At 35.4% G+C, this 17,423-nt stretch overlaps 1 protein-coding gene and 1 long non-coding RNA gene across 3 annotated transcripts in view; one reads left to right on the top strand and one right to left on the bottom strand.

Moving 5' to 3' along the window:
- The window catches only part of LOC123524542 (uncharacterized), a 22,876-nt gene continuing 5,453 nt past the window's right edge, over positions 1 to 17,423 (top strand). For both annotated transcript variants that reach the window (XM_045302815.2, XM_045302814.2), the window contains exons 1-4: positions 1 to 196; positions 870 to 1,071; positions 3,905 to 4,018; positions 16,735 to 16,768. In XM_045302815.2, the coding sequence (XP_045158750.2) occupies positions 194 to 196; positions 870 to 1,071; positions 3,905 to 4,018; positions 16,735 to 16,768 (353 nt within the window). In that variant the 5' untranslated portion in view covers positions 1 to 193. The remainder of the gene's footprint in view (positions 197 to 869; positions 1,072 to 3,904; positions 4,019 to 16,734; positions 16,769 to 17,423) is intronic.
- LOC123566476 (uncharacterized) lies at positions 15,591 to 16,357 on the bottom strand. Its single transcript, XR_006689436.2, has 2 exons — positions 16,074 to 16,357; positions 15,591 to 15,670 (listed from the first exon to the last, which is right to left on the bottom strand). It is a non-coding gene; the product is annotated as an uncharacterized LOC123566476 (long non-coding RNA).

The raw sequence follows: 17,423 nt of genomic DNA on the forward strand, positions 1-17,423 counted from the left end.
ATTCGCTTGGCAACGTTTACCCTGCACACAGACTAGCGGATGTCTGTAAAGTAAACTGCAAGAGATGGATAACTAACAAAAATACAGATATATCTACTTATACAACTACGTATCGGAGAACTGGCACCGTCTGGTTCACACGGTGTGACGTTATTCCATAAGGAAACTGAGATTGTATTAAGAGCAGTTAGAAATGGTAATTTTGTTTCTATATTCAACGTGAATATAACACTTTTAATCAGAAAATTCTACTTACAAAATTTTGTTAAAATTAGCAAAAGCAAATATGCCCGTGTACCGTTGGGGCCATCCTTGTTTCGGCAGTTAGCCCTGTAGATTTGTAAGTACGATAATACGGTGCAAACAGCCAAACAGAAAATACGATGCGATGGTAATTCCCATCGTATGATATGACAGCGGCATCGACACAAATAAGATTTTTGGTGCATGTATTACAATATCGTTCAAGATCGTATACATTATTAATGGCAAATAAGAAAAATTCGTTAACAAAATGTGCCCTACATATGCTTATTAATTGATAATTTCTGTTCATTATTCCGACTGAATGTACTGAGAAACATAAAAACAGATATCGTACCATAACCCTACACGGAATGCGTAACAATCAGTTGATTTTTAAATGTCAAACCATAGAGCCAGCAAATTTAGTTTCCATGATCCCAAAAGAACCAGAAAATATACCGAAACTCATTGAATCACTTTGTACCGGTGTTTTATTTACAGGTATAAATTACCGCAGTTACCAAAAAAAATCAAAAAATCTTTGCGATTACTTAATTTATTTCGATAAAAACGTCTACAGCCTGTAGGGATGTCCATTAAAATTCAATATTCTCGTTTTTCAGATCACAGTTATTTTTACTGTAACATCAGCCAGTGATATCTGTGACTGGGCGGCTATTGTCGGGAATATACCCGAACTAGGATCCTGGGATCCGACAAAGGGCGTCATAGCCATCCGTCATACTAACACAAAATATGCAGCTACAGTAAACATCCCCGAAGGCTTGAACAAAATCGAGTTCAAATGGATCTTTTGGCATGGAGGTAATTTTAACACTTTCGAAATGATCTGTTAATTCCATGACTATATCCAAGTTCTTTGAGGCTAATCACTACTGTGACCAAATTAAGTGTAAACCAAATTTTTTACACAAGTAGTCCAACTATAAAGAGTCTTGATCTGTTTTTTCTTTCTCAATAGCATCTGCTGCGTTTCAGTATGTATGAATATGTATGTGTGGCATTCTTTTGAAATCTAGGCCCAAACAAGTAACACTGAAAGAGCGGTGTTTTTGGATATATATGTCTCTGAAAATGTGATACTCTAGGAAACTTCGAAATAACAAATGAAACAAAGAGTATCGTGAAATCATCGGTAGCATGCGAATGGTGTCATCAAAACGAAGTCGCAAGTCTCCTTTCTGTAAAAAATATCCCAATCAACGAATCATTTTGTTCCTTGCGATACATTAATTTCTCCATATCTCCCTCTTAACTTACTTTTTTTTGGAAAGGAAATATATACAGAGGATATATTCTTTATTACCTCCACAGATAGGAGAGCATCATGGCAAAAGTATTCAAACAATAATCAATACAAATAAGTAAACTAAATACAAATATATACACAAAGAGCATTAACATGACAAGATACAAACAAGTACAACTTTGTTTCAAAGATAAAAAACAGCCGATATTAAAATGACCAGGAATTGTTTCTGTGCATACAATATCAATTACAAGTACTATGTGCACATATACTTAACTATATGTAGACTATATGACGCAATCTTGTTAAAATTTGGCATTAACAACATATGGATGGATATCACCCTTCTATTCATGCCTTGTCGAAACGAAATTCAAGGCAAAAGAAAAGGGTAATCAATAGACAGCCTTCAACTGATTCATAATCGCATTCTTACATACATATGTACACACACACACACACACACACACACACACACACACACACACAAACACACACACACACATATATACATATATACACACACATATATATACATACATATAAACTTACAAATTTCATTAAGTCTTTTCCGCAAATCCAGCATTTGAACAATACATAGACGAGTAAAACAGTGACTTTTTAAACTATCATTTTATGGCATGCTTTTATCACATCTAATATGATTATATCATTATCGGTACAATATAAACCAGCCAGTAAGTCTACGATTTGATTCAGAGGTGATTTCGAAATGAACGTCTTAAAAGAATGTACACCACAGACTGCGATAAGATTTGACCATAGGCATGAACGGACTGTCTCATTTCATGGGCAAAACAGTATTAAGTGTATTGTAGAATTGTCCACAGTAAAATTGCATTTTTTGCACCTCTCCGTTTTATTAAATGAAAACAATTTATTAAGTATTTTAGTAGCCGTAAAGCAATATGTTTTTGTTGTTGGGTATTTCCTACTAATTGCCCAGAAAATACATGGACCTTTCACATCAAAAATGTTTATACACTGTTCAACTGTTATAAGCTGGCACAGGTTTCCAAAGCGTTTCTCTTGCTCATGCTGGAAAACGGAACGCTGTAATACTGACTTCCATGCTCCTTTGCTCGGAAAATATGAGGTTTCTAGGAGAATATTCATATAACTTATCAAATCATATTTTTACAGGATTTTAAATATATCTGGCATAAACCCTAAGCACTGTCTTTCTGTACAATTGGTATACCGAAATAGCCTATGTATAAAAAATCTGTCTTGCTAAGTATCTACCAGGTAACCTACAAAGCTAGAAATTGCAGCTTTTTATAGTCTATTGTTGTTGTTATGGAATGCAATCCAAGGGAAAACAGAGCTATGTCATTATTTGCATGCAGCGGTAGTCTTTGTATATATTTAACACAAAAACGATGAGCACGTTCAAGAATCAATGTTATAGAATTAGTCATGTAATTCCATAATTCACAACCGTACAATGCTTTAGGCTGTACTATTGATTTATATATCTTTGATAGGGTCATTGGGTTTAGGTCGTCTCCATTATCAATCCCGCTATTAGTAATATACTAAGTAGAGTTCCCCGAAGCTTAGTGCTAGCGTTGTGAATGTTATCGTTTAAGAGTGAGTATTTATTAAGTGTTTTACCAAGATGCACATATTCGGTATCCTCTTTTATTGATTTTGTACCAACTGACCAATTTCTAGTAGAATTCTCAAATTCTGTCTTTGACTCGTTGTAAACCACAACGGCAAATCTAGTAGCATTATACTCAAATCGCCAATTAGTTTAGTAACGGTAACAAATATCAATCATTTCATCAAGGCCATGTTTCGAAAGCGATACAAGTACCATGTCATCTGCGACAGTTGGGCTGCTAATATTCATATTATACATGCAAAATCCAAGCTTTGATTGTTCAAGTTCCAAAATGAGTCCATTGATGTATAGGAGGTAGAGCATAGGAGAGCTCTTCCCACCCTGTCTGGTTCCTTGTTTTATTTCGAACCAGTCTGAAATGAATGACTGGTTACGTACACAACTGCGCGTATTTGAGTACATGTTAATAAAGCATCTCAAAGTTAAGGAGTTGATTTCACTTTCATGCATTTTGAACAATAAACCGTCGTGCCATACCCTGTCGAAAGCTTGCTTACAGTCGAGATAACAAACGTATGCCTTACTGTGATTTTCTTTGGCGAATAGTATTGCTAGTTCAAAAATACATCAAACCGATAGGCAGATTCAAATTTTTTTTTTATCACTACAAGATGAAACATTAAAGTGTTGGATAAGCCTACGCCCCCACTCCCGCCCACCCCACTTCTCACACAGACGTTAGCAATGCTGCATTTAACTTTGATGTGTAGATATCTCAAATGTAGTTTAACTTGCAGGACACATGAGTTGGGAAGCTGGTCGGAACAAGGTGATATATGATTTACCCAAGAAGGCTGGTTCCGTCTGTCACATATCCAATGTGTTGAATGGTCCGGCAAGAAAACTGAGTGGTAAGTGTGTACCGAACATAAATTTGTCTGTCACATATGGAAGGGGATATCCGCCATTTAACACATTTTATTAGTTGATATTTCAATATGCCAATTCATTCCCCATGTTGGTTTTTATAAGTGCATTATCCCTATTTGTATGTACATTAACATTATATCATTTTAATAATGACACTAGTCAGTGTTTATTTTAATGAAATACATGTATTAAAATGTTTCAGTTATAATTAATCAAAAAATTTCAAATGCAAATATTTTAATTTAAATTGAGTTGATTGTTTACAATTGCAAAATTCAATTTCTTGTTACATTTTTGTTGTTTTCAAAACATTGTTTATATTTAAATACATCAACAGTACTTTAAAAAACGGAGGCATAGATAAGATTTTATTTATGTGTCTAATAAAAACGAACAGCTTATCAAACACATAATCGTCCTCATAATAATGACTGCAACAAAATAAGATTGTTCTCATAATAATTTTGACGTTATAAAACGAAGCCGAGAACCAGTCCGCATTATTGCGACAGAGATCGCCGTATAATAATAAACTGCTCCCTCTTCGGTGCAACGTCCATTTTCACCTCGTGAAAAACACAGCGACGAAAATACGCATTTTTTTACCATGTCTGAAAGGGTTTGGACCCGGCTCGAACCCCGATGACCATGATATATACAGGTATCATACATTGTCTTGTAGACTTAGGTCCTAGCTAAGGATTGAGACCCTGTTCGGGTACCTAGGATAGCCCGAGGGGTCAGGGCAGGTCGTACAAGGTCACAAGGTAGTGTTCGAACTTAGAAAGTCTGCCTATTTTGACCGAGTCGGAAAGAATGTCAATAAAGTTCGACCCTTTATCACCAAATCATATACATATCATACAATGATGTGTAGTTGTGGATCCTGGCTATCGATTGACACCATGTTCGAGTACATAAGATAGCCCTAGGGGTCGGGGCGGGTCGTATAAGAACACTAACTTCGTATTTGACCATGTCTAAAAGGTTATCGACCGGGTTCGAGCCCCTATACCAAAGAAATATACATATAAAGTACATGGTCATATAGTAAGAGTCCTGGCTATCGAATGAGACTAAGTTTGAGTATCTGACGTACCCATAAGGGTCAAGGAAGGCCATTTAAGGTCACCGGGAAGTGTTCAAATTTAGGAATTATGTCAATTTTGACCATGTCTGAAAGGCTTTAAACCCGGTTCGAACCCCTATGACCATGATATACACATGTATCATACATGGTCGTGTAGGTATGTTGGGGTCGAATAAGGACACCGTTTTGTCTTCTAGCTTCGTATTTTGACCATGACTAAACCGGATTCGAGCCTTTATGCCAAAGAAATATACATATATCCTTCATGGTTGTATAGGTGTATGTCCTGGCTATCGATTTAAACCATGTTTAGTACCTAGGATAGCCCTAGAGGTCGGGGCATGCTATATATGGCTACAAGATATGCCTCCAACATAGAAAATACGGCTTTTTACATGTCTGGAAGGCTTTGGACCCAGTTGAATCCCGTTTGGCCAAAACATGTACCAGTTTTATGCATCGCCGACTAGGTATGGGTCCTGGCTACAAAGTAACACGATGTTCGAGTACCTGAGTCGGCCATGGGTGTCAGGAGAGTAATACATGGAAGTACGGAATTTCAGTTGATATTGACACTATGTTAGATTTTGACTTTTGTTCGAGTCCCTACATCTCGGATACCTACCTATATGGATATGTTGGTAGATATCTAATCTTTCCATCCAAACTATTTACAAGTCCATTTGATGCCATCAGGGTTCAGGACAGGTCTTAGAATGTGACCAAACTTGTTTTATGCGATATGGTGCTGGCCAAGACTAAGCTGGCCCGAACAGGAAAGCCGTGAGAATTGCTCAAATGGTGTCACTGGACTGCCTTAACTGCTCTGAAAAGTTCATTTTTGGCCTGCTTCCTCCAGCTCCTGGCTTGCCCTTTGCAACAAGGTATCATTTATTGAAATCGGACATAAGGTTATGAAGATATGACTCTTCCGACAAGGTCTATCCCTTTTAATATATGAAGTATGCATATTTTCAAGAAAAATTGTACATTTTGAGACGGTTCGATGGTAAATATATACAAATTACATATCTTTCTAAACAATGTTTAGGCTTAATTTATAAAAATTATTTCATTAAAATATCTTGTGTTGGAACATTCTACAATAATGAAGTTAATGAAAAACACGGAATATTTCCGTACGGAAAAGTGCGGAAATACAGCTTTTATCCTAAATTTCGTACAGACGGACGAACAGATGTTTTTTTGTTACAACCTTTCAGATATTATATTTTTCATAAAAATAAGTTTTAAGTTTTTATTTAACGCCTAATAAATAGATTATATAAGCACGTTTTCCTTATATTACGGCTGATATTTTACAAGCCAAAACTGCCAAAGCTCAGCAAATGTTCCCGACGGCGTTTCCGTCGGGGGAAAATGATTTTCATATTCGTTTAAATGATAGTTCCAACTACTTATTAAAGGGAATTTCAATTTGATATCTTGTTCCTAACGCCTTTTATAATAAAATGAAATTGATAAAAATTTCGAAAAAATGCGACAAAATTTACCGTTATACGGTCCATATAGCAAGTCTACAGACCGTACAGACTGACTAAACTTACCTGAATCTATTTATTTCTATAGAAATAATAGATATAAACCAAACCGTGTTACTTCAGTTGTTGTCATACTTAAAATGACGAAGTTAGCAAAATAAGTTCTTATGTGTGTAACGCGTCCGCCTTGAGATTGAAGGGTCTCGGGTTCGATTCCGACCACTGCCTTGGCGGTAGTGTCCTTAGGCAAGACACTTTAATTCCACATTGCCTCTCTCTCTGCTCTTAGAGGTTGGTTCCATCGGGAATGAGTCCCGAGAGCCATTAATATAAGTTGTAAGAACTTGTTTGGCAATCGAGAATAAATAAATTAGTATAAACTAAGTTCTTATTAATAATTAAAATAATTGCATTTAAAGTCCTTTAAATTAATTTTGACCCTACGGTTTTCACATTGATGGCATAGTTAGCAAATTGAATACTTAATTATTATTAAAATATCTGCATATGAATTCTCATGACTGAATTATAAGAATCATTTTAATTTTCATTTAAAGTAGTGCTATAATGAAAATATCACAATTGACATATAAATAGGGATAATGCACTTCTAAACAGCAACATGGGAAATGAATTGGCATATTGAAATATCAACTACTATAATGTGTGAAGTGGCGGATTTCCCTTTCCATAGTCACAGACCCTTTGAATGGCTGGTAAGAAATCTACGAGGTCAGTGTGTATTAATCACAGGTTTGTCTGCTGCATACGCGCTGTGGTAAATGGCCAACGAGACTAAAAGTACTCGATACACTGTAAAAAAATACCGTAAAATATTACGGGAAAAGTCCCGGCAGCTGGTTTCCAGGACAGTTCCGTAACTGTACGGGTCAACAGTAACAGTATTAATAACGGGCAATACTGTAGTTACTACGGTACCCAAAAGTTACAGTCTCCCCGTAAATATACGGTCTTGTCCTGGAAACCAGCTGCCGGGACTTTGCCCGTAAAAATCATAAATCATAAATAACGGGCAATACTGTAGTAGTTACTACGGTACCCAAAAGTTACAGTCTCCCCGTAAGGATACGGTCCTGTCCCGGAAAAAAACTGCCGGGACTTTGCCCGTAAAAATGTAAAATAACGGTTCCCGCAGTAATTGAGATATAGTGAAAATGCATCAAAATTAACCTAAATGTCTAACTAAAAGGGGACAATATTCATGAAATATTGGTACCAGAGTTATGGACTTTGTAGATGATAAGGTGGAATAAATATTTCAAGTCTGAATCAAATCCATTAGGTAATAACTGAGACAGAGTGAAAGTGCTTCAAAACTTTAACCTGAAATTCTAAGTAAAAAGGGGGATAATTCACGAACTATTTGTGCAAGAGTTATGTCACTTTTGTAAATGCCGTGAGTGATGTTGAATAACTATTTACAGTTTTAATCAAATCTATTTACCGAGATATGAGTGAAAGTGTATGAAAACTCTATCCTGAAATTCTAAGTAAAATAGGGCACAATTCATGAAACATTGATATCAGAGTAATGGACCTTGTGTTTTATGATGTGGGTGATAAGGTAGAACAACTATTTTAAGTTTAAATCAAATCCATTTAGTAATAAATGAGATAGAATAAAAGTGCATCAAAACTTAACCTGAAATTCTATTTAAAAAGGGGAATGATGAGGAATAACTATTTTAAGTTTGAAACAAATCCATCAAGTAATTACAGAGATAAAGTAAAAGTGCATCAAATCTTTAACCAAAGTGCGGATGCAAAAGAATGCCAACGCCGGGTCGAGTAGGATAGCTCTGTATACTTTGAATAGTCAAGCTAACTAGACAAAACATGCTGAAGTCAGTGAAAAATGGTTGGCGGACAAAGAGTTTAATGAACATATTACTTAGACATAATAAAATAATCAATTTCAAGATTTTTTTAAGACTTCAAGATTTTTATTTCAAAGCCACTGCTCATTTAGAGCATATGACATAATAACAAATACAATAATCAAAGAAAAAGAACATACATGTATATTGCTATGTTGGAACATAAAATTTGATGTTTTATTTAGTTAGAATAATAAAAAAAATATTTACTTCAACATATACTTAATTAGATACATACATCTTAAGAAACATACCAAATTTTGGTCACAAGAATATGATACTTAAATCATATAGCAAAATATTAAAGTTCTGTCCAGAAACAATGTCAGTCTTAACTAGAGCTGTCACTATTGGTGACAAATGCTCCCAAAGTAGGCCCAAGAATGCCACAGTTGTATTCACAAAAAAATCACATATCATTTTGTGACCTGACCTAAGAGACTTCGGTCAAAAATGTGACACATCTTCTCAATATGGTTTACATTTGTGTCAGATTATTTTCAAATCCCTTGATAAATGGCAGAGTTATGGACCAGACAAGAAACACCTTTGACTTCCAAGTGTAACCTTGACCTTGGAGCTAGGGGTCTGCGTCTTGCACATGGCACCTCATCTCTATAGGGAACATTTATGCCAAGTAATTTCAAAATCCCTACATCAATGGCAGAGTTATGGACCGAACAAGAAACAGATCATGTTAACCTATAACCTCTTATGTGTGACCTTGACCTTGGAGGTAGGGGTCTGTGTCTTGCTCACGACATGTTGTCTCAGTACGGTGAACCTTTGACTTGTAAGTGTGACCTTGACCTTGATGCTAGGGGTCTCGGTCTTGCGCATGACATGTCGTCTCATTATGGTAAACATTTATGCCAAGTTCTTTCAAAATCTCTTCATGGATGGCAGAGTTATGGACCAGACATGAAACAGACCATGTTAACATTTGACCTCTAAGTGTGACCTTGACCTTGGAGCTAGGGGTCTGGGTTTTGCGCACGACACTTCGTCTCATTATGGTGAACATTTATGCCAAGTTATTTCGAAATCCCTTTATGGATGGAAGAGTTACAGTCGGGGCATTAAAACACTGTAACAGTAATTCCAGCATTTGAACTCAAAGTCTGAACATGAAATTTCAAATTCTGAACAATATTTCAACAAACTCATCATGAATTCTAGTTTCTCAAAGCCAATAGAACAAGAGCTCATAGTAGAACACGAAATGTCCACCGCCATCCCCTGATGTAAGTATTACAACAAATCGACTGATATTTAGAACCAATAACAGGGAACGCATAGACTTATATACAAAAGTTTTTTATTTCATTTTTTCTATTTAGTAATTTACACTAGAAGTTAAAAAGTTTGCTTTTAAACTACATAATTATATGAAACAAGAGCTGTCGTATGACAGCGCGCTCCATTATCCAAAGAATTGATTGAAAGAGAGGTCAAAATATTACCAAGAATTTTCAGACAAAAGAAAACAAATAGAACAAGGCAGTCTGAACGACAGCTAAATCCCCCGCCACTGCTATGGATAGTTTAAGGGTAAACCTTTGATTTTAACTGTGACCGTGACCTTGAACTGACATGGCTGACTCATGAATTCTGCACAACGTCTTGATGAGGTGATCATTTGACCAAAGTTTCATGAAAATCCTTCAAGGGGTTTAGGAGATACAGAGCTGAAACCTTTGACCTTCAGTTGTGACCTTGACCTTGAGTTGACATGGCTGACTCATGAGTTCTTGATGAGGTGATCATTTGACCCAAGTTTGATGAAAATCCTTCAAGGGGTTAAGGAGACACAGAGTGGACACCAAATGGAAGACCTTGACCTTGAGCCGGCATGGCTGACTCATGGGTTCTGCACATCGTCTTGATGAGGTGATCATTTGACCCAAGTTTTATAAAATTCCTTCATGGGGTTTAGGAGATATAGAGCGGACACAAAATGGCAGGCTCAAACCTTTGACCTTGAGTTGTGACCTTGACCTTTAACCGACAAGGCTGACTCATGGGTTCTGCACATCGTCTTGATGAGGTGATCATTTGACCCAAGTTTCATGAAAATCCTTCAAGGGGTTTAGGAGATATGGACCGGACACGATTTTGTTACGGACGGAAGGACGGAAAGACAGAAGGAAGGACGGACGCAGACCATTCCTATAATCCCTCCGCCACGGCGGAGGATTAATAAACAAACGATGTTCCTGTATTTGTGGATTTTGATAAGTCTTGCACTAAATGGCAATGTGTATGAAAAACTGAACCAATTTAAAAGTGCAGAAATGGCCATAATTTAACCAAAGTAGATGACAGAGTTATGTATTCTTGCCTACAGATAGAGACTATTATACTGAACAAGTGATAAAAGTTTCAAAGCCATATGTAAAACACTTAACACAAAATATAAACTGGTACGAAAAACTTAACCAAGATTTCTAAGTCAAAAGGGGCCATATTCAGGAAAAATCCTTGATGGAGTTATGTACTCCTGGCCTTTTACTGGACATGGTGATGGTAAACAAGAGTTGAAAGTTTCAACGCATTATTTTAAAAGACTTGACAAAATGTGGACTGGTACGAAATACTTAGCCAAGATTTCTAAGTCAAAAGGGGCCATAATTCAGCCAAAATCCTTGATGGAGTTATGTACTCTTGCCTATAACTGGACATGGTGATAGTAAACAAGTGTTGATAGTTTCAAAGCTTTATCTCAAAAGACTTTGTCAAAATATGAACTGGTATGAAAAATTTAACCATGATTTCTAAGGCAAAAGGGGCCATAATTCAGCCAAAATTCTTGCTGAAGTTATGTGCTCTTGACTATAACTGGACATGGTGGTGACTAACAAGTGCTGAAAGTTTCAAAGCTTTATCTCAAAAGACTTTGTCAAAATGTGGACTGATACGAAAAACTTAACCAAGGTGTGGACGCTGACGCAGACGCCGTGGTGAGTAGGATAGCTCTACTTATCTTTGAATAGTCGAGCTAAAAACTATTATCACTGGAACCTGAAACATCAATGTTTTTTTTCCATATTGACGCTCAAATTTTATATTGGATATCTGATGTAACTTGTGATGTAAATTTCGTGCATGCCGTCGCATTTAAACAGTTCTGTTGCCAGAATAATTTTCAATCTCACTCAGGCTTAATAACAAATACGACTCATTTATGCAGTTATTTAAGTGTAGACATGGATGTAATAAAAAGATTATTAGATTTACATCAAGAAACCTGCCCCCATTTTTTCACAGGATATTTTGTTTTGTTCGATTTAACATCGCACCGACACATGATAGGTCATATGGTGACTTTCCAGCTTTTAATGGTGGAGGAAGACCCCAGGTGCCCCTCTGTGCATTATTTTATCACGAGCGGGCACCTGGGTAAAACCACCGACCTTCCGTAAGCCAGCTGGATGGCTTCCTCACATGAAGAATCCAACGTCCCGAGTTAGGCTCGAACCCACATCGATGAGGGGCAAGTGATTTGAAGTCAGCGACCTTAACCACTCGGCCACGGAGGCCCCTTTTCACAGGATAATATGGCGCTCCTAAAGTCGTGCAATATTTCCGCTGCAGAACTCTTGCAGATTTCTTGATACAAATCTATGTACCTATAATTATACTTTAGGCTCATAACAGATTATACAATTTGGTGTGTAAAATTTCAACTGAAACTGATCAATAATGTTAAAATTCTCCACACTCAATGTTTCAGGTCAGTAACAAAGTACAATGTACATGTAAATTTACAACTCCTTCTTATAATTTCTCTATTAACCCTTACCCTGCTAAATTTCTATAATGAACTTGTCCATCTTTAAATTTGGACAGTACCATTAACTGTTAAAAGGGGTGCTTACCAAAAAGAAACTGACTGAATAGCGACCAGTGCAGACCATGATCAGACTGCACGGATGTGCAGGCTGACCTTGGTCTGCACTGGTCGCAAAGGCAGAATCACTTGCCGCCAGCAGGCTAAGGGTTAAACATACAATTGAAATATCATGTGTTTTAACAAGTATTCATCAGTCAGGGGTGTAACTGTTTTAAGTTATGTAACCTACAGTATTTCAGTTACTTTTCAAGCCTTTTATAACCTGTATTAGTCATATAAATATATGGTTCACTCAGGTAAGTTATTCAAGAAGTCTTCTTGCTGTATTCACAAAGTGACCTTTAAAGTAAAATTAGTAGCAAACTGTGGTTAATCAAATTCTCTTTTAGTCTGATCATGACCTGATAAGCATAAAAGGGATGTTAAGAGTTTTATAGCTTTAAAACTTTTATAAACCTTTATCATCCTTGTGTAAAAAAAATTTACTGCATGGCTGGAAAGATAAAAATTCAAGGATTCAGGAAATAATTGCATTAGACTCATTCAAAATGAGGAATTAGCTAAACACAGGAGGGCTTTGTAATATTTTATGATAACTAAAACAAGTTATGAAAGTATATTAAGCAATAACTCAAATGGGTTATGAACTGCCATATTACAACTTGAAGCAGTTACAACCCTGACTGTTCATACCGTATTTATGGTACATGTAGTGAGGCAAGCATAGCAAGTTCTTCACAAAAGAATATAAATTTAACAAGAAATTATAATAAAAGACTTGACATACAAATATGATTCTTACATCATTAAATCTTGCCTGTTTTTCAGACTTTTCTAGGCAATTTGATATGCTCAAGCAATAAAACTGTTAAACATACATGTATATTATTTTTCTAAACTCTTTTAAACCTTACCCTGCTAAATTTCCATAATGAACTTGTCTATCTTTCAATTTGGACACTACCATTAACAGACTGATTACAAACACTGTATATCATGATCAGACTGCACACATGTGCAGGCTGGTCATGATCTACACTAGTCGCTGAATTAATTGTGTCCAGCATGATACGGGTTGAAAGTACCGGTAATTAAAATTCTAGAATTTTAAAAAATATATAATTAAGAAAAAATATATCTCATTTAGTGATTTGGCGTAGAATAAATCATTGTTTGGAGTTCAGATGGTTTCTTTTCTAGTGCACCGCTATGCCATTTGACGCCATGATGTAATGATTGTGACATCAGAACAGTGAATTTTTTGTATAATGAATTAATAAATCACTTTTTTCAGCCTTTTTTTTTTTAATAGGAAAATTAATCGGATCGTGTTAGAATTTCATATATCAAATGAAAGCTTCTAAAGGTATTTTTCTTTTACAACACTCAATAAAGGAAGGTATTCCATTCAAAAGTATTAGTGACACAATTCACAAAGGGAATAAATTTTAGATGATAATCTGTTACATGTTGTTCCAAATGAAATGAACTTTGAAAATAGAGCTAGAGCTTAAAAATTCAACCCGACATTTACACCTGTATCATGTCTTACTTATAACTTATTAAATTATATACAGATTAAACGATGTAGCTTTGTAGTAAATTGTACATGTGTTAAGTAGAAATGGAACAAGATCATCCTAACTTTTAACAAAATTAGCAAAATCTAGATTATGTAGTTTTGTCATTTTCCAACAAACATTAAAATATCCAATCATATTTAATGGGGTTACCCCACAATGGGCTTCAGACATTAAAAAAGATAGCTGTCTTTCACTTTAGATATTAAGCTCAGATGTAGAAGATTACAATCAAGTATATAACTTAACCTAATATATATTTATTAATTTTATAGTATATGTACATGTAGAACTACAATCATATACTTCAAATTTTAATGGTAGTACAAATTTATACTGTCTTTAGCTATACATGTTTGCAGTGTGTATTAATTCTAACCTAATGTATAGTACTGTTAATATGTATAAACTTGCTAAATTTAATGTTTTAACAATTCAGGTCTTGTATACCTTTAACAAAAGAAATTTCAAATACAAAGTAGACAAGTCTGTCATCAGATAATGACCAATATACATGATCATGTGAAATGTTACTAGCTTCTGTGGGTTATCAAAAAATAATGCACAGAGACAAACTATGAATATTTTGAAGAGAATGAGTATAATAAGTGTACTTCATACAATCAGTCTTCCTTTGACTAGTTCTACATAAATTAATATCACTTTTTCTCCGAAATGACCTTATGTTGCAAAGGAACTACATGTATATAATATACTATTGATTTAAATGGTTTGTATAGAATAAGTATAACAAGAGTTCATAAGTCAATAAATAAGTCTTTCTTTGACTAGATTTGTGCAAATTAATCTCACATTTTTCACAACCAGAATAAATAGAACTAGTTTAAACTTCAAAACGCAAAGAAGTGTTGCAACGATTCGAACAAATCAAATGTTTTCTTGGCCATGTTGGTGAGCTCACACTTGGTCGCAAGTTGGTGTCTTCTCAAATCAACAGCTTCCAAGTAAACTTCAACATTTAACATCCTCAAAAGAGAGGACAACAACTTTTTCATTTTATATGTGCACTGAATGATACCATCCCTGGTAAACACCTTTGTATATGCATCCCCTTGTAACACATTGCGGGCTCATTGAAACTTCATTTTCAATGGAGTCAGATCACCTGATATGAACATATCTCTATACACTTCTGCTGTTTTTCAACTTAAAATTACTTGAAATCTGTTAACCTGTCCAGCGACAAATTTCACAACATGCAATATTAAAATTTACACTTGTGTCTGACCATTCATGGTAGTTTTCAACTTATAACATACTGATATCACCAATACTGAAGACATTTATAAGCAACGACGCCCTCATCGACAGAACCACCATCATTTCCCCTTTCATACTCTTAGAGCATATGCACTGATACTGACAACAATGCTTTTTAAGATCAGTCATGGTTGAACTTCAACTTGAAGAATTTCAGGTGGCTTAACAACCAATCTATGAATCCCAACATTTACTCTTTGTGTAAATTAGTCGAACTAATCCGACAGTTTCTTTTATATTGTGACGGTCAAACTGAATATTGCTTTAATTTATCATTACATTAAAAGTTGATGTGAACATACTTTTGAACTTCACAAACTTTGTTGTCTGTTTGTTGTTGTTGTTGCTGTTTTTTTTTTTTTTTGTTTTGTTTTGTTTATTGAGAGTACAATTCTTCAAAGCTGCCTCCAGTTTATTAACGCACATACTCTGCAACATTAAAAATGTCCTCATGAGCAAGTACTACATTTGTTTTCTTTCACAGTAGCCACGTCTAGCCGACCTTCAACCACAGGCACCAGTATCGGACCTGGGACCAAAAAAATATGACTAGACTGATATAAAACCCTGTTTTCATCTTAGAAATGTCCAAAATGAAAAATAAATAGCGAAATATGAGCCCCCTTCAAAATAATACATATGTCTACACATATGTAGAGCTCAGACATATGTATTATTTGAAGGGGGCTCATATTTCGCTATTTATTTTTCATTTTGGACATTTCTAAGATGAAAACAGGGTTTTATATCAGTCTAGTCATATTTTTTTGGTCCCAGGTCCGATACTGGTGCCTGTGCCTTCAACATGGTTACGAATATAGTTGGAACGAACCAGAGTCCACATTTATCTACATTACTCATACAAATACTGCATTTTTCGATGTAAACATTGAACGGAACTGTTTTAGACAATCAAAATCCAGACAGATGCACTAGTATGTGTGTCTTAAAATAGTTTCTTCCATTCATACGTGCATTTTTCAAACTGTTTGAAAGTCGAATCAATAATGGCGCTATCCCAGAATACACTCCGTTCCAACGGTCTTATACCGTAATCATATACTACGGTCTGTACCCGTTACTATTTAACCGTAAAACCCATTAAATTTTACGGTATTTTTTTACAGTGTACGTACCGAACATAAATTTGCCCGTCACATATCCGATCGTGTTGAATGGTCGACAAGAAAACTGCGTGGTACGTTTGTCCCAATCTAAGATTTGTCTGTTACATTTGCAGCCTGTTGATTAAACCGGCAAGACTAAAACTGAAAATAGCGATAAGTTGAAAACAATTTCTAAACCATATGGCAATTTTAAGTGGACATCTCACAAGTTGCTTAAAACATCGTGAACTACACCTTCTTTTATCAGAAAATAATACGGAAGGACAAACTTTGTCGCAGAACTGCAACAATGTATCAGTCTGAATAAAATAATAGATGTAACTTTTAAATGTATATTTTATTGATAATTGCATTTTTTTCTTTCAGAAATAGATCCTCCAAGCAGATACAATTTCCAAGGGTAATGTACAATTTGTTGTTAAGAAGATACGCAACATAAATGTAGAAATACATAATCATGTAAACGGTACTAAGGATATTATATGAAGAGAGATTCCTATTTAGTTTATGCTTATTTGTTTTAACTCGATTATGGTGAAAGCTTCAAGCTTACTGGAGCCACTCTCAAGTCCGCTTCCTGGAAAAACCAGTACTGGCATCATATGAGAAGTCATGATCATGACCCCAGTGAGGCTCGAACCCACGACCCTTGGATTGAACGGCCGACACCTTATCCACTAGACTACCGCTCCCCTTAATTCCTATTTGACGTTTGCTAGAACTTGATACTTTTAAGAGCAGAAAAAATTGCTGGTCAAACATATGGTTACCTTAGCGGTAAAAGGGAGATTTTGACACCGCATTGACATAAAGAAACATTTATCCACATTTTGCACTTGTGATATTTTTTACATCCTAAGCTTGAACGATTGCAAATATATATATATTTATATATATATATAAAGGAAAAAAATAACTGAGCACATGATGGATGTGCGTATTTCAGTAAGTCTTTTACAACGAATGACATTTTTTAGAATATCAACTGAATTTCAAGAAAATTTCAATAAGAATGAAAAACAAATGGCAGACATTACAAGGATATTTTGATATAT

The sequence above is a fragment of the Mercenaria mercenaria genome, chromosome 3 (genome assembly GCF_021730395.1).
Source record: "Mercenaria mercenaria strain notata chromosome 3, MADL_Memer_1, whole genome shotgun sequence".
Taxonomy (NCBI): domain Eukaryota; kingdom Metazoa; phylum Mollusca; class Bivalvia; order Venerida; family Veneridae; genus Mercenaria; species Mercenaria mercenaria.